General features: G+C 41.3%; 1 protein-coding gene across 4 annotated transcripts in view; it reads left to right on the forward strand.

Moving 5' to 3' along the window:
- Positions 1-746: 746 nt before the first annotated feature.
- trdmt1 (tRNA aspartic acid methyltransferase 1) overlaps positions 747-26,013 on the forward strand; it is a 111,033-nt gene continuing 85,766 nt past the window's right edge. The window contains exon 1 of one of the 4 annotated variants that reach the window (XM_059972183.1): positions 747-991. In XM_059972183.1, the coding sequence (XP_059828166.1) occupies positions 907-991 (85 nt within the window). In that variant the 5' untranslated portion in view covers positions 747-906. The remainder of the gene's footprint in view (positions 992-26,013) is intronic. The other 3 variants (XM_059972181.1, XM_059972184.1, XM_059972182.1) reach the window with 3 other exon arrangements.

The following is a 26,013-nucleotide window of genomic DNA, read 5'->3' on the forward strand; positions in this document are numbered from 1 at the left end:
GCTGTCTCTTTCCCCTGAAACCACAAGAACTGTAACCTTTATTCTTGTACCTGCTTTCTCACTGCCATCCAGCATTCTGTCCAGGCCTTCTCAGTGAGGCAAAAGTCTAGGTGCTCCTCCTTTAACCTTGTCTACTGCATTTTATGCTCCTAATGTGGTAATCTCAAGGTCAGACAAAGCAACTGTTAAGATCTGTCTTTCAGTATGAGAATGGTGTATCTATCCTTGGCTCCAACATCACTAAGACCATAACACATATTAAACCAGCATAAAATGGTGGGTTGAATGGCCTCTTTTTAGACTGCAACAATTTTATAATTCCAATTGCTATACACCAACTCTACACATCTTGAACTCTTGCTCTTTTTAATGAAGATTTTAACGTTTCTTCAGACATGGATCGAGGGATATTTTATTAATTAATGAAAGCCGACTATTTGGAAGAATTGTCCTCTGCAATACAGAGCTGAACGTACCTCCTTAAATTTAGAAAAGATTTTGATTAGTTTAAACATATAAAATATAAATGCGGCTTGCTTATCGCAACATAAACAAAATATGAAATACGTGTAAGTTCATTAGTAAATGTTAAAGCAAACGACGCATTTCACTGCATGTTTTCGATGTACGTGTAATGAAAATAAATCTGAATCTGATCTGAAAAATTGATTAACTCTATTTAAAGATTCAAACCCTTGTCCTCACAGCTACTTGAAGAGTCCAGTCCTGTATTATTTTGTTGCAGATGAAACGTTATACGAGATTACTTTAACTGCATTTACAATCCCGCTCCTTGTTCAGCGCGGTTCAGATCCTCTGAACTCCTGTAGGAACCATTGTCAAGGCGTGTGTGCAGCGGGGGAAGATAGAGGCTGCGGGGTTTTGCTTGGAGATGGGCCTGTTGCTATGATGGAGCCTGACACGCCGAGAGATCTGATGAAGGTATTGGAGTTGTACAGCGGTATTGGCGGCATGCACTATGCACTGAAAGGTAAAATAGTGAAATCGACTGGAGGAGAGCACGGAGAACAGAACTCGTTTCACGGGGAAAGTTGATGTACGCACACTTCTTCCTCAGTATTTTAAATACCGGTGCATCTCGAGTTATAGAAAGTAAAACTGTAACATATCACCTGTTCTTGGTCAGTTGGAATAATTTTACTCAGTCGTTTCATTTAACCACAAGTATTTGTTGAGTGAGAACGAAAGTGAAGAGTGTTCACAAAAATCCAAGGACAAATGTCTTAATTGACAGAATGGCCCAATCTTGTATTCACATAATTACATCTTGCAGAAAACGTATTAGATCCCCTATCACAATCCGTGGGTATCTATTGCTCCACGGGTAGGACTGAACCATCAGAGGTTGTGGGAGAAAGTAGCATTTGGAGTTCTTAACTCTAGATCCAATTAAGTCTCATGGGATTAGATCATACATTTTCGTCCAAAAGTTCCTACTGAGTACAATCTGATCATCCTGCTCTGAGCAATCAAACAGCACTTCCCCATGTTGAACAACATCTGGAACAAACTCTGAAAGCAACAAAGGCATAGGAAATACTTTGGATGAGGGTCTTAAATGTATATAACCAAGAATGCTGTAGTAGCATCACTGCAGTTTATGCTGCTGGGTTCTGTAGCTGCCAGATGAAGTCTGTGGCAGGTAGCCAACGTGAGCAATGAACCTACTTGACCTCACCTTCACCAACTGGCCTGTGATAGATCATTGGTAAAAATTATCACAGCCTTTTGGAGATAAAATTGACCTTTATACTGAATGCATTCTTCATTGTGTTGTATTGCATAACAATTATGCTAAAAGGTATTGACTCACAATGGATACGGGAACCATAAACTGCCACAGACCATCAATAGCAGCAGTGAAATGAACTCTGCACCAATATGTAAATCTAGCTTGGCATATCCATCACTCTATTGTTATTAGCAAGCCAGAGATCAATCTTAGTTCAATGAGAAGGCCAAGATAAGGTATCCTAAAAAATAACAATAAACCAGCAGAGTAAGATGCAGCGCAAGACTACATATGTGCTCTTTGTAGCAAAAATGGAATGCAATAAAGCCATCCAGCGTCATAACAATAGATCATATTGAAGTCCTGCACACCGACTACATTTATTTCTGACTGGTATTGGACAATTAAATACCTAGGAAGACCATACCCATCTGCAGTGTTGGAATGGCCCAGCTTTGGTCCAACCATAGACTGAAAGTCTTGAGTTCCAGAGAGGAGGTGAGAAAGACTTTCCTTGGCAACAAGGCTGCTTTTGACCAAGCATTGCATCAAGATGCTTCTGAAAACTGGAGTCAATGAGGATCAAATGGAAAACACTCTAGGTTACGCTCAGAAAAGAAGGTAGTAATGATTTTTGGAAATCAATCACCAAAATCCCAAGACATCACGCAGTAGTTCCTCTGGGTAACATCCTAGACCCAGCTATATTCAGCTGCTTCATGGTTGATGCTCCTTTCATCATGAGGTCAGAAATAGAGAAGTAGAGTCATGATTTCTCAATGTCGAATTCCCTTTGTGATTCCTTAGTAGTCCATAAATGAGAGAATCTGCAGGTGCTGGGAGTCCGAGCAACACACAAAAGTTGCTGGAGGAACTCAGCAGGCCAGGCAGCATCCACGAAAAAAAGTACAGTAGATGTTACATGCTGAAGGGTCTCGTTCCAAAATGTTGACTGTACTTTTTTCCATAGATGTTGCCTGGCCTGCTGAGTTCCTCCAGCCTTTTGCATGTATTCCTTATTAGTTCATGTTCGGATGCAGTAAAACCCAAACAGTGTTCAGGCAGGGGCTGATAAATGGCATGTAACATTCACACCATTAAAGCATTAGGCAATGACCACCTTCATCGTGAGATTGCTTGACCTCTGACATTCAATGGAAATATTCTTGCTGAGTTGGTATTGAGTAGAAACTTAACTAGTCTGAGCCACATCACTGCAGGGCAAATAAGAGTGTACTGCAGCAAGCAACACACCTTTTGTCCTTCCATTCCCAAGACTCCCACCCCTTCCCCAAAGATGTTCCGTTATCCAGCAGTATGAAGGCAACAGTATGATGAATGCAGTGCCAACAGTTCTCAAGAAGTTTGATGTTATCCTGCACAAGCTGTCTACTTGATTTACACCTCATCAGTAAACCTAGACATTCACTCAGTCTACCACCAGTGCATAGAAGCTGCAGTATGACTGACCATTTGTCAATTGTCTTGCGGTTACTCAATCACGCTATTCCAGCAGTACAGTACCTCCCAAACTAGTCATGTCTTCTCTGAAGAAGCCTAAGAGTAGTGGGAACATTCCAACTCTATTTGCTCTCCATCCTGTTGGCGTATCTTCAACAGAAGAATTACACAAGGTTAAGAAGGTGGCTCACCATCACCTGCAAAAGGACAACTTAGGATAGGCAATAAATGTTGAAAATGAGTATGTATACTGTATATATGAAAAATAGAGGTGAGCACATTAGCAGTTTGTACACTGGTGATTATTTATAATCCCAAAACTTAAAGTGCTTTCATTTCCAGGTCCTGCTACAACTACTATTAGTAGAATTTACCACCAATTTTATTTTTAAAACAGTGTTGATCCTTTGTAGTATTAAAATTAGATGTAGGCTGTACAGAAAAAAATATTTGTTTTAATATTACACTATTTTGTGTTAATGCTCTAAATTATTCTTTCAGTTAAATGGGATTTGGGAATTGAATATTGTTACTATTCTATATCTGGAAATCCCACAAAAAAGCAAATGCTTTTGATTTGTTGATAGTGGTTGGGGGAGAAAGTTTTGAGAGGTTTTCATCCCATGGTTTGAGAGTTTTAGGATTTACTGCAATGGGTAGTTTCTTTGTTTTATGGCTCGTTTAAAGGCTGGCTCCTCCAGCATTGCAGTGTTTCTTCACTCATGTACTGGATTGCCAATTTTTATTAACTGGTGCAGAAATGCAATAGGCAGTATTCTGGTGCAAGAGAGCTATGCTCGATGTGTTAGTTCCTGTTTTAAAAATCTTGAAATATAGAAATTAGATAGTGCTGTTGGAAAATATCAGTCACCATTGCCCTGACAATTTTTCTTCAGTTAGACTGTTTGCAATAGTTTAGAGTTGTGATTTGATTTATGACTATGGCAAGCAGCCAGGAATACCAAGATTTTTTACCTGTACTATGACCTCTATGGTGAGAGGTGAGAGAACCTTGGGAGGTTCATTATTTTCATGGGAATACGTCCATAGAGTGAACCCATAACTTCTTATTTCCCTAAAGTTTATTTTGCTTAGACCCAGGGTTGTGGGACTGTCTCTTCCCTTTCAATTGAGTACTGCTTCTGAGATCTTTGCCTGTAATGGAGAACCAAGCAGATAGATATCACCATGAGATCATTGCCACTTATCTCTTGCAGCCTTGACCAATTTAACGTATAGCACACTTTCAAACAGGATATGCAAGGGAAACTTAACCCTTGACTATCTATGACACAAGAGGTACTGAAGACGCTGGAAATCTAGAGCAATACACACAATTCGTTGGAGGAATTCAACAGGTCAGGCAGCATCTATGGACGTGCATAAATATTTGACGTTTCAGACTGAGCCCCTTCATCTTCACCTTGACTATCTATGCTGCTGAAGATCCATTCAAAATGTCCTAAACATCAGCCGTTGCTCAATGCCTACTTGTCAAATTTGACACAAACCTTGAAGTATCTGCCCTGATTCTGGTGATCAGGTAGAGGGTTAGGGTGTTTTAGTGTTTTATGGAAGTTCTATTTCTAAATTTCTTAAATGTCACCTAGTATATTCCTAACTGTAAATGTTAATAGCTTTCAAGAATTGGTTTGTTGTTTGTTTTTAACTATTTCTTAAGCAACCCCATGCAAGTTACATTCTATTCAGGATGTTCTGTTGCATGGTTATACAATCAGCAAAAAATTAGTCGGCTCCATCTTGGGTACTACCCTACAAAGTCCCAGGACATCTTCAAGGGGCGGTGTCTCAGAAAGACAGTGTCCATTATTAAGGACCTCTAGCACCCAGGGCATGCCCTTTTCTCATTGCTACCATCAGGTAGGAGGTACAGAAGCCTGAAGGTACACACTCAGCAAGGCATTAACAGCTTTTTCCCCTCTGCCATCCAGTTCCTAAGAGAGCACTACCTCACTTTTGGAAAGGTACATGGATGAGAGGTATGAGAGAGGTATGAAAGGCTATGGTCGTGGTGCAGATAAATGGGATGAGGCAGAAAAACAGGCCAGCACAGACTAGGGCCTGTTTCTGTATTGTAGTGCTCTATGAGTCTGTATGCAACTCTCTCACCTTACTAATATTTATGCACCATCTCAGTGAATACGTTTTTGACTAAGACCTTTCATTAGTCCTGAACTACACATTTATAGAACATTGTCAAAGTAGCGGCATTGTTGTGCTTTCTTTGTAATGTCTTTTTTGTGCTGGGCTTAGGACAGGTCCTGTGAAATGATAACACTGAGGAATTTAAAGTTGCTGACCCTCTCTAGCTCTGAACCCCTGATGAGGACTGGTTCATGGACCTCCAGTTTCCTCTTCTGAAGTCAATGATCAGCTCTTTGGTCTTGCTGACATTGACTAAGAGCTTGTTGTGGCACCATCAGCCAAAATTTCAATCATCCTATATACTAATTCGTCAGCATCTTTGTAATTCTCATCGCATTATATTTTGAGTATAATTATAGCCCTATTATCGATAGATTTTCAATTGAAAACTAATTTATGATCTAACTCTTAACAGGAACATTGAAGATGTTGTTTCCAATGCACACTATAACCAAAAATAAGTCTTTAAAAGTTATTTTTGCCTATTTTTTCTTTCACTTGTAGCTTATTTTTATCCCTAACTTCTAGTAAATTTCATTTCTGTTAAAAGGTGGATACTAACTTCTGGTGCTTGAGATAAATTGTTCCTTAATAATTAAATAAACAAAATCCTAAGGCATTATCATGTAAATCAATATGAATGTAGAATAGTTAGTTACAGAGAAGGTGCAATGGCAAGTAGGCAATGAAGTAGGAGGTCATAATGATGTGGATTGTGAGGTCAAGTGTGCATCTTATTGTACTAGAGAACCATTCAATAGTCTTACAACAATGGAATAGAAGCTGTTATTGAGCTGAGTGTTTTTGCGTCTTCTGCCTAGAGGGAGAAGAAAGAAAGAATGTCTGGTGTGGGTGGATTTTGCTGGATGCTTGAATGGGAATCCATGGAATGAATTCTGGTTTCCATGATATGTCATAATATTCTGCAGTTTTTTTTTGTGGTCAGAGACTTAAACAATTGCCTAACAAGCCATGATGCATCCAGATAACATGCTTTCTATGGTGATTCAATGAAAATTGAGCAGGCAATGTGCAAAGCTGGATATATGTAGCCAATGTGGTTTCCTACTGTACAGATTTCAATTAGACATCTGGTATTGGCCATTGAACTGATTATGAGTCATGCAGAAGTTTGAAGGTTGAACATCTAAAACTGTGACTCATGACCATAAGTTAAGACCACGGGTATTTCCTGGTGGGCTTAAAGTGATTCTTGCAAAACTACAGAGCAGTGTTTAATTTGGAAAGCATAATGTTAATCATCTTGAAATCAGGCTGCATTGTTTGAGCAATTAATCTCAACACTTTGCTAGGGAACAACTTTAACATGCTTTCAATGTTTTGTGTACAAAACAGTACGTTTTTTTCAAGTTGAATAAGGGAATTGCTCTTTTTAAATAATTCACTTCGGTTTTTTGTATCAGCCAGCTTTGCTCCGGAAGCCAACTGGAAAATGTTTATCATGGAGGCTAAATGGGGAAACATTGAAATCTCTACAAAGCTCAGAAATAAATTGGATATCTGATTTGGAATAATTTGTAGGATTTTTTTTCTTGGTGTTCTTTTCCTTAAATGTAATGTAATGTCCAATTTTGCTACAGCTATCAACCACATCCTTGCTCTTCTCAAATTATGTTTGCTTAACAAATCTATCTTCTTCCAATTCCAAAAATGTGCTGTGGAACTGATTATGTTTTTTACCTTTATTCCATAAACAAAATCTTATATTATTTTTGCATTGCATTATTTTAACTTCTTTATAAATCACTATTTTCAGCATGGTTTAGGGTTAATTCCTGCAAGTCCAGGATGAAGTTCATTTTTTTTGTGTTGTGTAATAAAAAATTCTTGGTGTACATGCCTGAAAATCTGTATACTATCCAATTTTACCTCTATAATTCTAAATGTGTAGTTGGCTGTCTTGCAATTTTTTTTATATTTGTGTTTCCTACAACTTAGAATGAAGAAAATTTATTTACTGTAGTAACAGTGGGGAGCTGGTGGGAGGTTAGGTTCACTCAGTGACAAAGGAGAGAGTTTATATGTGGAGTTGAAGTTAGTAGTTAATGTCCAGAATGGATGCTCTGCATTGGTATTCACTGAGATGGTGCATAAATATTAGTAAGGTTAGAGAGTTGTATACAGACTCATAGAGCACTACAGTACAGAAACAGGCCCTAGTTTGTGTCAGTCTGTTTTTTTGCCTCGTCCCATTTATCTGCGCGATGACCATAGCCTTTCATACCTCTCTCATCCATGTACCTATCTAAACTGCTCTTAAAAGCTACATTTGAACTCCAATCTACCATTACATTGGCAGCTCATTTCACACTTGCACCATCCTTATCGTGACGGGTTTGGTGTCTTGAAAGACATTACAGTGGATAAGTTGATAGGATCTATCCCAGGAAGCTGAGGAAAGTAAGGGAGGAGAGTGCTGCAGTCTTGACAGAGATTTTCTTTGGTATGAATCATTTGGGCTGAAGGGCCTGTTTCTGAACTCTGACTCTAGCAATTGGTGATGTGCCAGAAACCAAGAAAATAGCTAGGGTTTCTCCTTTGTTTAAGTAGGGCAGCAAAGACAAGCCGGGAATGTAAAGGCCTGTGAGCCTTAAGTGGTAGGAAATTTTTTGGAAAAGATTATCAGGGACTGAATTTACTTGCATTTGGAAATGCATAGATTTAATAGATACTGGCTGGTGGTGTAGTGGCATCAGCGCTGGACTTCGGGGCGAGAGGTCCCGAGTTTGAATCCGGCCGGCTCCCTTGCACACTCTCCATCCGTGTCTGGATTGAGTGTCGAGCTAGCAACTCGACCTCATTAAAAAAAACCTGGAGAGGGATGGGGTTCCGCCAGATTTCAGATGCCCAAGATGATCACTAAAATGATCGGTGCAAAAAGCTTGTCATGATGGCACCCCAATGACTCCACCAGGAGTTAAGGGCGCGCGCGCACACACACATTTAGTAAGAGTGGTCAGTATGGCTTTGTGCAGAAGTCTTGTCTCACAAATGCAAAGGAAGCGTCAGATATTTAATGAAGTTAGTGCTGTGGTTGTCTACATTGAATTTCTTACTGTATATTCCGGAGTATAAGCCGACCCCCCCCCCCCCCCCATTTTCAAGGTTAAAAAAGTAACTTTTTCATGTTACCTTTGTATAAGCCGACCCCTTTTGAGAAGGTTTTTGATTTAACCAGAAAAGATCACAAGATCTCACATGCCGATTCTCAGCTTTGCTGGATTTGGAACCGGGAAGTTTTGTGAACCAGAACCTGCTAAGAAAACAGGCCTGCACATTGTAGAGCATTATAAGCAAATTCTTAATAAATAAATCAGGGAGCGAAATTTTGGATTAGGTCTCCAATGGTAAAGAATCCTCAGAATTGTAACCCCCATGAAACCATGTAGCACCCATCGTAATCTCGTTAAAACATAACACGGGGTGGCGGGATCAGTATGTTTACTCAGTATTGAGTTTGCGACCGCCATGTACAAACGATTAAAACAAATGCAATATTATGCTGGCTTCAAGCTGAAGGTTGTTGATTTTACTAAAGGACCGAATAATTCTGCTGCTGCTAAGAAGTTTAGTGTAAACGAGAAACAAATGAGAGAGTGGAGAAAGGCAGAGGACACGCTGAGGGAAATGCCAGAGACGAAATGTGCAAACTGCGGGAAAACATGCCAGTGGCCAGAACTGGAAGAAAAAGTTTCAGAGTGGGTGAATCACCAGCGATCGTCGGGATACATTGTTACCAGAGAATTGATTTGAGTTCAAGTGTTGAAATGAGCCGGAAAAAAACGTGAGGTCAGCGAAAATTTCAAAGCTACGCAAAGTTGGTGCACCTGATTTATGAATAGATGTTATCTTGTGTTGAGACAAAAAACAAAGATTGCTCAGAAAATTCCCGTGGGGTGGTGGTGTTTACATTCAAGAATGTTGCTGGATGGACGAAGCCAGTTGCTTGAAGTGGATTAAAGAGGTGTGGCGTCGACGTCCCGAAGGTTTTGGGAAAGAAAAGGGGCTACTTGTCTGGGACATCTTCAAAGTGAACTTGTCAGGTGAGACAAGTTCATTGAAAGCTGAAAATACAGACATTGCAGTCATCCCCGGTGGTTTGATCTCCGTGCTCCAGCCACTAGATGTGAGTTTAAACAAATCATTCCAAGAATTCATGCGACAACAGTGGAATGAATTTGACTCAAAAACATTCAATAAATATGACGTGTCTTCCATGTATTAATTTTTCCAAAGTTGGCACCCTGTGTATAATCCGACCCCCTAATTTTAGGACCAAATTCTGGGCTTATACACTGGAATTTAGGGTAATACATTTGACAAGCTCAATATAATCTGGTTGCATGGGATCAATGGTGAGTTTGTAAATTGGATCCAATACTGGTTAATAAGACTGTAAGACATATGAGAAGAATTAGGCCATTTGGCCCATAGAGTCTGCTTTTCCATTCAGTTATGGCTGATCCTTTTTTAAGTTCCACAGCCCAACTCCCCATAACCTTTGATGCCGTGTCCAATAAAGGATCTATCAAATTCTGCCTTAAGTATACCCAATGACCTGGCTCCACAGTGATAACAAATTCCACAAATTCACCACTATCTAGCTAAAGAAATTTCTCTGCATCTCTGTTTTAAGTGGATGCTCCTTTATCCTGAGGCCATGCCCTCTTGACCTAGACTCCCCCACCACGGGAAAAAACCTTTCAACATCTGCTCTGTCTAGACCTTTCAACATTTAAAAGGTTTCAATGAGATCCCCCCTCATCCTTCTAAATTCCAGTGAGTACAAACCCAGAGCTATCAAATATTCCTTGTATGATAACCCTTTCATTCCCGGAATCATCCTTGTGAACCTCCTCTGAAACCTCTCCAATATCAACACATCTTTTCTTGGTGAAGAGCCCAAGACTGTTCACAATACTCAAGGTGCAGCCTCCACCAGTGCCTTATAAAACCTTAGTATCACATACCTACTCTTGTATTCTAGACCTCTTGAAATGAATACTAACATTGCATTTGCCTTCCTCTCCACAGACTGTATCTGCAAATTAGCCTTTAGGGTGTTTTGCATGCAGACTGACTGCATTGCTTTTTTACCATCCGTTCTATCCCGAGTCTCTTCATTCCATTTCCCATCCCTTGTCAAATTACTTTAAACCTTCCCCAATAACTCTAACAAACCTGCCTGTGAGTATATTAAACCCCCTCGGGTTCAGGTCCAACCTGTCCCATTTGTACAGGTCATACCTGCCCCAGAAGAGGTCCCAATAATCCAAACCTGAAGCCCTGTCTCTTGCACCAACTTCTCAGCCACACATTTATCTGCCAGTTCATCCTGTTTCTACCCTCTCTGGTGTGCCGCACAAGTGTTGTGTGTGGTGTGTGCAATCAGGAATACTACCCTGGAGGTCCTGCTTCTTAGCTTTCTACCTAGTTGTCTAAATTCTCTCTTTGAAACATCATTGCTTTTCATTTCTATGTCATTGGTACCAGTATGTACAAAGACATCTGCCTGCTCTCACTCCCTCTCTAAAATGTTGTGGATGCAGTCTGAGACATCCCTGACCCTAGCATCTGGGAGTCAACATACCATCCACGTGTCCCGTTTATGTCCACAGAATCTCCTGCCTTTTCCTCTGACCACCGAGTCCTCCATTACTACCGCTGCTCTCTTCTCCATATTTACCTTTTGCACCATAGACCTATGCACAATGCCAGTAACTTGGTCTCCATGGTACTCTCCTGGGAGGTGAACCCCCACAACAGTATCCAAAACTGTATACTTATTATTGAGAGGAATGGCCATGGGTGCTCTGCTTTAACTGTCTATTCATATTTTCGTTGTTCCTGACAATCACTTAGCCACCCACCTCCTGCAACTTAGGAGTGACTACTTCCCAATAACTCTGACTCCTCCCTCTCTCATACAAGCCGAAGGTCATCCAGCTGCTGCTCCAGCTCTCTAACATGGCCTTCAAGGAGCTGCAGTAGGATGCACTTCAGGCAGATGTAGATCCCTGGGAGACTGTGCATCTCCCTGGACTCCAACATCCGGTAAGAAGAATATACAACCAGCATTTACTGCATTAAGTATAGCAAGAGAGAGAAAAAAGGGAACCTTAACAGAAAGTTACCCAGAGCCAACGCCTCTTTCAAGCTGAAGCCTCATTTGAGCCAAAGCCTGACACTACCACTCTTACTAATGGCCTACTCCCAGCAATAGTCACCTCACTTGTCCCTTCTATACTTTTATTTAATCACTGTGCTCTGCTCCTTCTGTTGATTGAGCTTCTGGAATTAGTTTCCAGCAGTCCAATGCATAATCTTGCCTCTCTTTTACAATTTATATATCTGAAAAAAAACTGATATCATTCTTGATGTTATTGGCTATCTTACCTTCATATTTCATCTTTTCACCTTTTATGTTGTTATTTTTAGCTGCCTTTTGTTGGTTTTTAAAAATTTCCCAATCTGCTAACCTGCCACTATTTTTTGTTCTATTATATGCTTTCTCTTTGTTTTAAGCTGGCTTTGACTTCCCTTGTCAGCAATGGTTACATCATCCTGCCTTTAGAATACTTCCTCTTCTTTGTCATGTATCTATCCAGCGCCTCCCAAATTGCTCCCAGTAACTCCAAGATTGCTGCTCTGTTCCCATACCTGCTGATGTCCTCTTCTAATCAACTTTGCCTAGCTACTCTCTCAATCCTCTGTAATTTCCTATAGTCCACTGATATATCTGAATTTACCTTCTTCCTCAGAAATTACAAGGTGAATTCCGTCATATTATGATCACTGTTATTGAAGGGTTCAATTACCTTGAGCTCTCTAATCATTCTGGTTCATAATACAACACCCAGTCAAAAATCGCCGATCTAGTGGACTCAACCACAAGCTGCTCCAAAAAACCATCTTGGAGGCAATCCACAAATTCTCTCTTGGGATCCATCACCACCCTAATTTTCCCAGATTACCAGCATGTTGAAATCCCCCATGATGAATGTAACATTGCCTTTTTTGACATGTATTTTGTATCTCCTGCTATCATTTGCAGACCACATCCTGGCTATTGTTTGGAGGCCTGTAAATAATGTCTATCAGGGTCTTCTTACCCTTGGTTTCTTAACTTGACACAGAAGGATTTTACATCTTCCAATCCCATGTCACCTCTTTCTAAAGATTTGATTTCAATTTTTACCAGCAGAGCCACTCCTCCTCTGCCTACCTGCCTGCCCTTTCAATAGATTGTGTATCCTTGAACATTAAGCTCCCAACTAAAATTGTCTTTCAGCCATGACTCCATGATACCCACAATGTCATACCTGCCAATCGCTAACTGTGCCTACAGTATCATCTATCATTTCCTTTACTGTGTGCTTTCATCTATAACACCTTCAGTTGTGTATTAGACTGCAATTTTGCTCTTTCTTCTGCCAATCCTTCTTGACAGTTTCATAATAGACTACCTCTACTTGTAAACCGACATCACAATCCTCGGCCCTATCAGGCCAGTTCCATTCCCCTACCACATTAGTTTAAACTCTCCCCAGCAGCTCTAGCAAACCTGTTCGTAAAGACATTGATTCCCCTTGAGTTCAGGTGCAGTCTGTCCCTTTTATACAGGTCATACCTTCACTAGAAGAAGTCCCAATGATCCACAAATCTGAAACCTGCCCTGCACCAGTTCCTCAGCCACACATTCATCTTCCAAATCATCCTATTCTTGTATCCCTGGCGTGTGGCATGGGCAGCAAACCAGAGATAGTTACCCTGGAGATCCTGCTTTTCAACTTTCTACCTAGCTTTGTAAATTCTCTCATTGGAACCTCCTCTCTTTTCTTTCCTTTGTCATTGGCATCAAAATGTAGCTGCTCGCAATTTAGAATGCTGTGAACATGATCCGAGACATACCTGTTCCTGTCAAATGTGAGGCAACAGGCAACATACCATCCCGGTCTACCTATCACATCCACAGACTCTCCTATTTACTCCCCTAACTATGGAATCTCCTATCACCACTGCATTCCTCTTCTGCTCCCTTCTTTCTGAGATCCATAAGAGAGAACAACATGCCTCTCATTGGCTAACATACATTCCAAAGGCCCCGTTACCTTAGTCATAACCCAAACATTGCTGCTACAGCAAAGCCATTACATTAGCAGTGAAACCTTACAGAGTGTTACACATAAAACATCAAACCAGAGTAACCAAAAAAGGAAGAACCAGAAACATAGAGCATGAACTGCCAAGTCCAATCCACAAACTGATTAAACCTTGCCCAAGACCCAAGACTCCAGCACCAAACTTTGGCAGCAGCGAGCTTGATAGCGAGAGATCAGACAAACGCAGGCACCTTCCTCCAGCAGCAGTGAGCGAGATGGAGAGAGAAATTGGTCAAATGAAGGCACCTTCCTCTGGCAGCAGTGAACAAGAGGGAGAGAGAGATTGGACACATGCAGGCAGTCGGCACTCAATGTCGGCTCGGCTTTTGCTTTTGACCTCGTTGATTTCAGTTTTGCTTGATGCTTTAATGGCAAGATCAGTGAAAAATGGAGCTGATCGTGGGCTCGCGCCTCGTCTTCATGTTTCTTGGCCTCTAAGCCACATACTGTCCTGAAGCGTCACTGAACTCCCTCGAAGACAGCAAAGTGCCTGATCACTCAGTTGGTCTGAAAACACACCATCAAAATGTAAATCACAGGTTCCAATCACATGCAGTTTTGTAGTATATTCATATTTGACAGAACAAGAAGTAGCTTTGTGAACTGTCTGAAGGATATCACTGTTGGTTGCATTGTTCACTGGTACCATCTTCTTTAGCCACTTTTACGTGACACCTTCACCTGCCTCTTGCAACCTAGGGGTGACTGTGTCCTTGTAGCTCTTATCTATCATCTCCTTGGCTTCCCTTGTGAGCAAAAGGTCTTCGAGCTATAGCTCCAGTTCTTAAACACGTTCTCTCAGCAGATATGACATTCTGGGAGGTCTCCCAGAATTCACACATCTCATACAATAACAAAAAGCATTCCTCGGAGCCATTCATGAGGGATTGGTGCACCTACCGGCTCCTGAGTGGTGTCAAGGTAACTCCGAAATGTGCAAAGAATTCCTGGTACGACAGGGATTCCTAGTACAACGCTCCTTGGCCTTCGAGTTACAGCCATCCAAGTTTCTGTTGGTATCGAGTAAGGCAGACATTATCATCTCGCTCCTTACTGGAAGAGCTCTTGTCTGGGCCACCATATTCTGGTTTCACCTGTCTGTACCAGTGCAGACTTCTTTTCAGAGACTTTGAGGAGGCTGTTCTATCACCCCTCCAAAGGACATAGGTCTGTGATACACCTCAACTTGTGCCAGGAGAATCAGTCTGTCGCTAATTATTCCACAGAATTTCGCACCTTGACCACAGAGAGCGTTGGGAATATGGAAGCACTAACTGATCTATTCCATAAAGGATTGAGTGTTGAGGTAAAAGATCTCTTTGTGGCCCAAGGCTCAATGGAAGATATAGAGAGTCTTATGGAGCTGGTGACTCGACTTGATACCCTATTAATGGAAAGTGGAAAGGATAGATGAAGGGGATTATTCCAAAGAGATTCTCCTTCTGGCTATCCGCTGTCCTATCCTATTTTCCAAGCTAGAAATGTTCCTCGACTGCCTCTAAGGAGCCTATGTAAATGGGATGAGCTTGGCTCTTGTGAGCCAAAAAGGAGAGAAGAAGGAAAGAGGTTCCGGACTTAGTGTGGAGATTCTGGACATTATTGGACCACTTTTCCTTAGCAGCCATGGAACTTCTGAGACCATCCAGCATAGGGAGGGCTGTGACGATTGATAGCCTCACTCCCCGTTCAGCTCTCTCTGGAGTGGTGCTCCCTTTGTCATTGTCATGGGCAGACTGAAAACATTCCCTGAACGCCTGTATTGACTCAACAACACTGCATGAATTTTTTTGTACCTTGGACTAGCCAGAAGATTGAAAATCCCCTTTTCAATGGCTCATTGGAATAGCTCTGGATGGGAGACTTTTGGTGCCGGGGCAGATAACCAAACATCTCTGCTGAAGCTCAATATTGGCCAGGATGTAGAATCAATCCAGCTCCATTTCATTCACTCCCAAGATGTACGACTCATTCTGGGTCATCCTTGGCCGTTGTCCCAACGCTTGAGAGTCAATTGGAGAAGTGGGGTCATCTGAGCTAGTCAAACCAGTGCGAAAAGAAGTGCCTCCAAAATGGGCCTAAGACACCTTCTGAGGTACCTCCTGAAATATCTCCTTAGTTACCTCCAGAGACAACTTCCGAGACTACTTCTGGCTTGCCTCCCAGATTACCTGTTGAACCTTCCACCTCTTAATCCTAGTACATCTGATTAGTCTAGAGTGCCTCCAAAATACTTAGACCTGGTGGAGGTCTTTGGCAGGAATAAGTACTGAGAAAGAAGGGGCAAGGTGCTAGTATAAAAATTTGGGGAAGGGGTAAGAGGGGAAGGAAGCTAGCTGGAAGGTAATTGGTGAAGCCAGGTCGGAAAGGTCAAGGGCTGGAGAAGGAGGAATCTAATAGGAGAGGAGTGTGTACAATAAGGGAAAGGAAAAGATGAGGGGATCCATGAGGAGGTGAAAAGTGAGAAGACTTAATAGGCCAGAGTGGGGAATAGAAGTGAGCGAGTGGGATTTCTTTTACTGGTATGTGAAATTAGTATTATTGCCATTAAGTGGGAAGTGTAACTCCTCCACCCTGAGAGTGGCCTCATCGTGGCACAAGAGCAGACCATGGATTAACATGTCAGAATGGGATTTGGAATTAAAATGTTTGACCTCTGAGAAGTTCTGCTTTTGGTGGATGGAGCAGAAGTGCTCGATAAATCGGTCCCTAATTTACAACAGGTCTCACCAGAGTAGAGGAGGCTGCATCCGGACACAAAAGACAACCCCAGCAAATTGGCAGGTAAAGTGTTACCTCACTGGAAGGACTGTTTGGGGCTCTGAATGGGGTGAGGGAGGAGGTAAATGGGCACATGTAGCACTTTGGCTGGTTGAAGGGATAGTGCTGGGGAGGACATTAGTGCTGTGGGATGAATGGACAAAGGAATCAGGGAGGTAGAGGTAAAGATATGTTTGGTGCTAAGTCTCCTTAGAGATGGTGGAAGTAGTGGATCTATTGCAGTATTTTGCAGGTGGAAGCCTTTCAATTCTCATGCCAGACAAAGCTGGTCAGGGAATTGTCAGTAGTGAGGCAACACTTCACCTGCAAGTCTATCAGGGTCATCTACTGTGTCTGGTGCTCTTGTTGTGGCCTCCTCTACATTGCCGACACATGACAGATTAAGGGTCCACTTCATTGAACACCTTCACTCTATCCTCCACAAAAGTTGAGATTTCCCAGTGGGCAATCTTTTCAATTTGACTTCCCATTCCCATTCCCTCATGTTGGTCTCTGGCCTCATCTTCTGCCAGGAAGAGGCTAAACTCAGGTTGGATGAGAGACTAGGTTAGGGATAAAGAGATGGTTTATTGGGCTGGAAAGGCCTACTCAATCAATCAATCAATCAATCAATCAATCAATCAATAAATAAATAAAAACATAGAAAACCTACAGCACAATACAGGCCCTTCGGCCCACAAAGTTGTGCCAAACATGTCCTTACCTTAGAAATTACCATAGCCCTCTATTTTTCTAAGCTCCATGTACCTATCCAAAAGTCTCTTAAAAGACCCTGTTGTATCCTCCACCACTACCGTTGCCAGCGGCCCATTCCACGCACTCACCACTCTCTGCGTAAAAAACTTAACCCTGACGTTTCCTCTGTACCTACTCCCCAGCACCTTAAACCTGTGTCCTCTTGTGGCAACCATTTCAGCCCTGGGAAAAAGCCTCTGACTAACCACATGATCAATGCCTCTCAACATCTTATACCCCTCTATCAGGTCACCTCTCATCCTCCGTCGCTCCAAGGAGAAAAGGCCGAGTTCACTCAACCTAGTCTCATAAGACATGCTCCCCAATCCAGGCAACATCCTTGTAAATCTCTTCTTCACCCTTTCTATGGTTTCCACATCCTTCCTATAGTGAGGCGACCTGAACTGAGCACAGTACTCCAAGTGGGGTCTGACCAGGGTCCTATATAGCTGCAACATTACCTCTTGGCTCCTAAATTCAATTCCACAATTCATGAAGGCCAATGCACCATATGCCTTCTTAACCACAGAGTCAACCTGCGCAGCTGCTTTGAGTGTCCTGTGGACTTGGACCCCAAGATCCCTCTGATCCTCCACACTGCCAAGAGCCTTGCCATTAATACTATATTCTGCCATCATATTTGACCTACCAAATGAACCACTTTACACTTATCTGAGTTGAACTCCATCTGCCACTTCTCAGCCCGGTTTTGCATCCTATCAATGTCCCGCTGTCACCTCTGACAGCCCTCCACACTATCCACAACACCTCCAACCTTTGAGTCCTTACCAAACTTACTAACTCATTCCTTCACTTCCTCATCCAGGTCATTTATAAAAATCACAAAGAGTAGGGGTCCCAGAACAGATCCCTGAGGCACACCACTGGTCACCGACCTCCATGCAGAACATGACCAGTCTACAACCACTTTCTGCCTTCTGTGGGTAAGCCAGTTCTGGATCCACAAAGCAATATCCCCTTGGATCCCATGCCTCCTTACTTTCTCGATAAGTCTTGCATATGGTACCTTATCAAATGCCTTGCTGAAATCCATATGCACTACATCTACTGCTCTTCCTTCATCAATGTGTTTAGTCACCTCCTCAAAGGGCACAACCTGCCCTTGATGAAGCCATACTGACTATTCCTAATCATATTATACCTCTCTAAATGTTCATCAATCCTGCCTCTCAGGATCTTCTCCATCAACTTACCAACCACTGAAGTAAGACTCACTGGTCTTTAATTTCCTGGTCTATCTCTACTCCCTTTCTTGAATAAAGGAACAACATCGGCAACCCTCCAATCCTCCGGAACCTCTCCCGTCCCCACTGATGATTTGAAGATCATTGCAACAAGCTCAGTAATCTCCTCCTCCCACAGTAGCCTGGGGTACATCTCATCCAACTTGATGCTTTCCAAAAGCTCCAGCACATCCTCTTTCTTAATATCTACATGCTCAAGCTTTTCAGTTTGCTGCAAGTCTTGACTACAATCACCAAGATCCTTTTCCATAGTGAATACTGAAGTAAAGTATTCATTAAGTACCTTCGCTATTTCCTCTGGTTCGGTACACACTCCCCCACTGTCACACTTGATAGCTCCTATTCTTTCACATCTTATCCTCTTGTTCTTCAGATATTTGTACAATGCCTTAGGGTTTTCCTTAATCCGGCCTGCAAAGGCCTTCTCGTGGCCCCTTCCAGCTCTCCTGATTTCCTTTTTAAGCTCTTTCCTGTTAGCCTTATAATCTTTTAGATTTCTAACATTACCCAACTCTCTGAACCTTTTGTAAGCTTTTCCTTTCTTCTTGACTAGATTTATTATATCCTTCATACACCACGGTTCCTGTACCCTACCGTAACTTCCCTGTCACGAATTGGGAAAATGTTGTCTCTGCACATGAATATACAAACAAACAGATAGCTAGATAATAAAGAAACAGATAAATAAGCAGATAAATAAATAAAAGGAAGGTAAATTTAAACTGAATAAAAGTATTTATAGTGCAAGAATATATATATATACTTGATTTTTCCTTAATCTATGATTGAGGGATTGGGGAAGCAGCACAGATATGAAGTTAAGCCCTTCAGAGATCAGCTATGATTAAGTTAAATGGTGGGTCAGACTTATAGGTCCTAATGGACTCGTCGTATTTTTTAATGTTCTTGTTTTATTTTTCTCAGTTTTAACTTTTTGACCTTTCTGTACTCAAACAATGCCAAGCTCAGGACATCCAATCCTGAAAAATCTTCACTCAGCGTAAACTCTGTAAATCCTTTTTTAAGTATTGCAGGTTGGAATATCATCACTTTTCCGTCATCTGAAATCTTGTGTGCACAGACAAATTTTTCTGGATCCTTCTTGGCTAACAGCCTCAATCTAGTGACAGCAGGAAGAACTGGCACCTTGGCTACAGAGATTTGAACAACACATTTCTGAGCAAATCCCTGAACAACTGCAGTAAGGCTTCCTTTTTCATGAGGCCAACTTCCTATTTCCTTCCCAAATATTTCTCATCATATTTCCTTTCTGAATCTGTGGAGTAAGTACATCAAGATCCCTGTGCCCATTCACATACATTCATTAATTTCTCACTGTTCATAAAATATGTTAGACTTTGTCTTTGAGGCAGAGAAAGATACAGGCAATTTGGCCCACTGAGTCTGCACTATCCAACACGCATCCAGTTTTTCACTAATTCTGCCCTGAGTATTCCCTTTTCAACATATTCTCCCAAGTTTCAGTACTCAATGCCACTCTCGGTAAATTACGAATGCCATTTAACCTACTGACCCACATATTTCTCGATGTGGGATGAAGCTGCAAAAGCCAGAGAAAGAAAAACGTATGCTGTCACAGGGAGAAAGTGTTGAGAGTGACTGTCTTCACAATCTTTTCAGGCATTGGATTCAATTGTCTGATGGAAATAATTTCCTCTTCTCTCCTCTAAATCGCTGTGCTGATCGGATTTATATCTCCTGATTAATTCATCTCTATTCCCAGGAAATAGGTCCATTAGAACATAGAACAATAGCAATACAGGAACTGGCTTTTCATCCCATTTTGTCTCTGCTGAACATGATACCATCTTAATATAAATATCTTCTACCTGAACATGAGCTTGACCTTCCATTCCATATACAAGCATCTGCCTTTCTGAAAACCTTTTAAACACCACTGCCAGAATCAGTATCAGGTTTATTATCACCAGCATGTATTGTGAAATTTGTTAACTTAGTAGCAGCAGTTCAATACAAAACATAATGAAGAAGAAAAAAATCAAAATAAAATAATAATATTCATAAATAAGTAAGTCATTGTCGTTGTGGCTATCCCTCGAGGTCAAGGATGATGGTCTTTGTTCTGTTGATCTATTTATGGGCTCTCAAGTGGCTTCTGAGTCCAATCTTTGCTTTGAATGTTCTTCTGCATTCAGGACAGGTAGTTCCAGATGGCAGATCGGGCTTTGGTTGTTGCTACTTCTCTTTCCATTTTCTTTTTTCTTCTAATTCTACACATCTATGGCTTTGAAAGTTGCTGTTGCTTCTCGGATGATGGCTTGCCAGAGTTTCCTGTCCTTGGCATTGGGTATATAAATTAATAATTACAGTATACGTATATTGAATAGATTAAAAATCATGCAAAAAACTGAAGTAATATATACTAAAAAAGTGAGGTCGTTTCCAAGGGTTCAATGTCCATTTAGGAATCGGATGGCAGAGCGTAAGAAGCTTTTCCTGAATCGCTGAGTGTTTGCCTTCAGGCTTCGGTACCTCCTACCTGATGTTAACAGCGAGAAAAGGTCATGCCTTTGGTGCTGAAGGTCCTTAATAATGGATGCTGCCTTTCTAAGACACTGGTCCTTGAAGATATCCTGGATACCTTGTAGGCTAGTACCCAAGATGGAGCCGACTAAATGTATAACCCTCTGCAGCTTCTTTTGGTCCTGTGTAGTAGCCTCTCCCCATTTACCGGACAGTGGTGCAGCCTGTAACAATGCTCTCCATGGTACATCCATAGAAGTTGTTGAGTGTATTTTTTGACATATTAAATCTTTTCAGACTCCTAATGAAGTATAGCCGCTGTCTTGTCTTCTTTATAACTGCATTGATGTATTGGGACCAGGTTAGATCCTTAGAGATCTTGACACCCAGGAACTTGAAACTGCTCACTCACTAAACTTCTGATCCCTCTGTGAAGATTGGTATGTGTTCCTTCGTCTTACCCTTCCTGAAGTCCACAATCAGTTATTTTGTCTTACTGAATTTGAGTGCCAGGTTGTTGCTGCAACTCCACTTCACTAGTTGGCATACCTCGCTCCTATATACCTCCGTCTGAGATTCTACCAACAATGGTTGTATGATCAGCAAATTTATAGTTGGTATTTGAGCTAGGCCTAACTACACAGTCATGGTCATCTTATCTGCCTCTACCAATAGCCCTGAAAGCATGGTACAAACATCTACCATTCTCTGTAAAAATTTCCCTCGCACATCCCCTTTAAACTTCCTCCCTCTCACTTTAAAACTAGTATTTTTTAAAGTGAAAATCGGTTCCAACTCTCTATCTACACTTCTCATAATTCTATAAAATTCTATTCTGTCTCCCTTAAGACTCCAATATTTCAGAGAAGGCAATCCCAAGTTTGTCCAACCTTTCCTTGTAGTTAATACTCTCTCTTGGTCAATGTCTTGGTCAATGCCTCTCAAAGCCTCCACATCCTGTCTGTAGTGGAAGTCTTATGCAGCTGTCTAGTCTTATCTAAATGTTGCCTCCTGAATAAAATCACTGTCTTAAATCTTTACTTATTCATACTTTGGAAAGGTATTTAAGAGATTATTGAACAAAATAGTTTTGGGTATAATATACTGGCTTGGATTCAGGGTTGGTTTGTGAAAGGGGGTAAATGAATAATTTTCATCTTATATGGCTAATATAGTGGATTCTGGCAAATTGGAGCAGCCGCTCATTTGGGTAACTCTTAAAGAAGCGGACCCGAGGGGAGATGACAGACAGGTGAGAAGAGGTAAGAACCCAGAGGGAAGGGGGAAGGAAATTTTTTCCCCTGAAGGAGATATCTACATTATTGCAGAAGTTTGAGGCAACCTAGACAGAATATAAAGAGATGCGCCTCCACCCTGAGGGTTGCTTCATCGTGCTACAGGAGGAGGCAGTGGACTGGTATGTCAACATGTTTACACTAGGTGGCTTCACATTTTCAGTCAGTGTGAAGAACATGGCACCATATGCTGAATTCATCCATCGATAGCTATTATGAACTAATACTGATTTATAGTATTGTTATAGTATTGATAGTGTTCTAATTTGTTCTGTATTTCATTTAAATACGTCATCTGTTACTTAGTTAAACATTAATTTGTTTCTTATACCTTTTTAACTATCTCCCTGAAACTTCAACTAATTGGGGCAGCCTCTTAATTGGGCCAAAATGTATTGGTCCTGATGTGATGTAGTTAACTGGAATCCACTGTGGTGTCACAGAATCCGTGCCGATGTTCCAGTAGGTTTGTCGTGTCTATCCCTCGAGGTGGAGGATGATGTAGGTTAAGATCTATATCATTATATTTTTATGAAGGCATCAAATAATACATTCACATTTGTTGATAATACAAAACCAGTCGTGAATAGGACTCAAGGGAGATTTCCAGGGAATATAAAGAGGGTTAAGTGTATGGACAGGAATGCTCCTGACCGGATGTAATGTAAGGAAATATTCTGAGAATGTTTTAAAAAGAGAGGCCTCACCATTGTCATGTACAACTTCAAAATAACATCCCATCTCCTGTGCTCAATATTTTGATTTATGAAGGCCAATGTGCCAACAGCTTTTTTTTACAACCCTATCTACTTAAGCTGCCACTTCCAATGAATTATGGACCTGTATTCCCAGATCCCTGTGTTCTACACACTTCTCAATGCCCTACTGGTCAGTGAGTAACTCCTATCCTTCTAAGTCCTATTGAAATACAACACCTCGTACTTGTCCGCATTAAATTTTCAGCCCGTTTTCCCAGCTGGTCCACATCCCACTACGAAGTCTGATAGCCTTCCTCACACTGACTCTTGGTGTCATCTGCAAATTTGCTGATCCAGTTAATTGTATTGTCATCCAGATCATTGATAGAGATGACAAACAACAATGGACACAGCACCGATCCCCTATGGCACTCCAATAGTCACAGGCCTCCAGTTAGAGAGGCAACAATCTGCTATCATACCATGCGTTCTCCTACAAAGCCAATATATAATCCAATTTACTTCCTCATCTTCAACGCCAAGAAACTGAACTGATTTGATCATGCCGGTATTTGTCAAGTGCCTGCTTAGGTCCACGTAGACAACATCCACTGCTTTGCCTTCATCAACTTTCCTGGTAACATCCTCAAAAAACTGTAAAAGATTGACTGGAGTTGACTTACCACACACAAGGCCATGCTAACTATCCCTCATCAGTCCACGTCAATCCAAATACCTATATAGTCGGTCTCTTGGAATACCTTCCAATGACTTTCCCGACACTGATGCCAATCTCACCTGCCTATAAATTCAGGTTTGTTTTTAGAGCCTTTCTTAGACAGTGGAACAATATTAGCTATCCTTCAATCCTCTGGTACCTCACCTGTTGCTAAGGATGATTTAATTACCTCTGCTAGGGCTCCTGCATTTCTACACTTGCCTCCCACAGAATCTGATGGGACCCCTTGTCAGGCCCTGGGGATTTGTACACCTAATTTGCCTCCAAACACCAAACACCACCTCACCTGTAATCCATCTTGGATCCATGACCTCAATGTCTCTATGCTTCACTTCTCTTAACCTTGTGCTCTCTCCTGAGTAAATACAGATGCAAAAAAAAAAAATCCACTTAAGATCTCCCCCATCTCTTTTGGCTTCTCGTATAGATGACCATTCTAAGGGACCAATTTTGTCCCTTGCAATCCTTCTGCCCTTAACATATCTGTAGGATCTGTCAAGATTCTTCTTTACCTTGTCTGCTAGGATAACTTCATACCTACTTTCAGACCTTGTGGTTTCTTTCTTGCTTTCTTTTTCTCTTGCATTTCTTATACTCCATAAGGACTTCATTTGTTCCTACTTCCCATACCTGCTATGCACCTTTTTTTTCCTATCTCAGTATCTTCAAAACCAAGGTTCACTAAAACTATTATCTTTAATTCTGACAGGCACATACAAGCTTTGTACTCTGAAAATATTACTTTTGAAGGCCTCCCACTTAGCAAGTACACCTTTGCCAGAAAATAACGTGTCCCAGTCCACACTTGACAAATCCTTTCTGATACCATAAAAATTGGACTCTGAAGTGCATTCTGTATATCAAGCATCTTCTTGCTGAAGCAATCATCCATAAAATCCCTTCCAAATTTCTATTCTATTGATGTCACTCAGAATTTTGAATATCTCAATCATGTCTATTCCTTTAGCCTACTTTGCAATCTCATCCTGTTCCACTTCAGAGTAAAAAAATCTATTTAATCTATCCTCTCCTCATGGCTGCAATGTTACATCACAGATAGTGTCCTGATGAATCTCCTTTGCACTTCCTGCAGTGTAATCACATCCTTCCTATAGTGTGCTGATCAGCAGGTGTGAGTACTATACTTCACTCATAATATACATACAAATTTGTATCCTAATATGTAATTCATGCCTAACTCTTCATTTATTACTGTGGTAACATAAATGAAATTAAAGATCGAGTTGCTGCTACATCTGACCTGTCATGGGTCTACAGGGAATATTTCAGGAGACTGAGCACATAACCCCAGCGAGCAGTCACGTTGGGGATCGGGGTGGATGAAATGTATTAACTCTTCCTGACAAGTTGAAGTCTGCTGGTAAGGAAATCTGGAAGCCAGTTAAGGAGTTCAGAAATGGGCTTATTTGGTATTATTGATTTGGTAGTGGGATGGGAAACTGAGTGATAGGGCTGAGGAATGGGTAATTGGTATACAAGCTGAGGCAAACTGTCAGGAAGGACAGGCAGATGAGAGGACAGATTTACTATATGTGGGTTGAGTTTCATGGGACAAAATTGAAAAGCGTGACTTAATACAGGACTGAAGAAGTTATATGTGAATGAATATAGTATATGGAATAAGTTAGATGATCTTGTAACACTATTAAAGATTGGGAGTTATGAATTTGTGGATATCACTGAGTCACGGCTGAACGAAGGTTATAGTTTGGAGCTTAACATTCAAGAATACACGTTGTATCAAAAGGACAGGCAGGTTAGCAGAGGGGCGGCGTGGAGGCAGCGGAGGCAAGTGGTAATATAGGCCAAAGTCTATATGCTTTTCTTTAGGGGAAATCTTGCCTGACAAATCTGTTGGAATACTTTGAGGAAATAACAAGCAAGGTAGACAAAATTGAATTGGTAGATGTTGTATACTGGGATCTTCAGAGGCTATTTACAAGGTGCCGCACATGAAGCAGCTTAGCAAGATAAGAGGCTGTTGTATTACAGGAAAGATACTAGCATGCATACAGCATTAACTGATTTACAGGAGGCAGAATGGGAATAAAGGGAACCTTTTTGTAAAATTTGGATTAGCTTCCATTGACTAAGGGTGTTTCACAGGTGTCCGTATTGGGAGTACTTCTTTTTATGTTGTATGTCAATGATTTGTGTGATGGAATTAATGGTTTTGTGACCAAGTTTGTGGACAATACAAAGATTGGCAGATGCGCAGGTAGTGTTGAGGAAGTAGGAATACTGATGAAGGACTTAAACAAGTTAAGAGAATGGGCAATGAGGTGCAGATGGAATACAGAATCTGGAGGTATGTGGTCATCCATGTTGGTAGAAGGAACAAACCCATATTTATTGTCTAAACGGGGAGAAAATTCAAAAATCTATGATGCAAAGGGATTGGAGTCCTTGCATAG

The sequence above is a fragment of the Hypanus sabinus genome, chromosome 6 (assembly GCF_030144855.1).
Source record: "Hypanus sabinus isolate sHypSab1 chromosome 6, sHypSab1.hap1, whole genome shotgun sequence".
Lineage (NCBI taxonomy): Eukaryota > Metazoa > Chordata > Chondrichthyes > Myliobatiformes > Dasyatidae > Hypanus > Hypanus sabinus.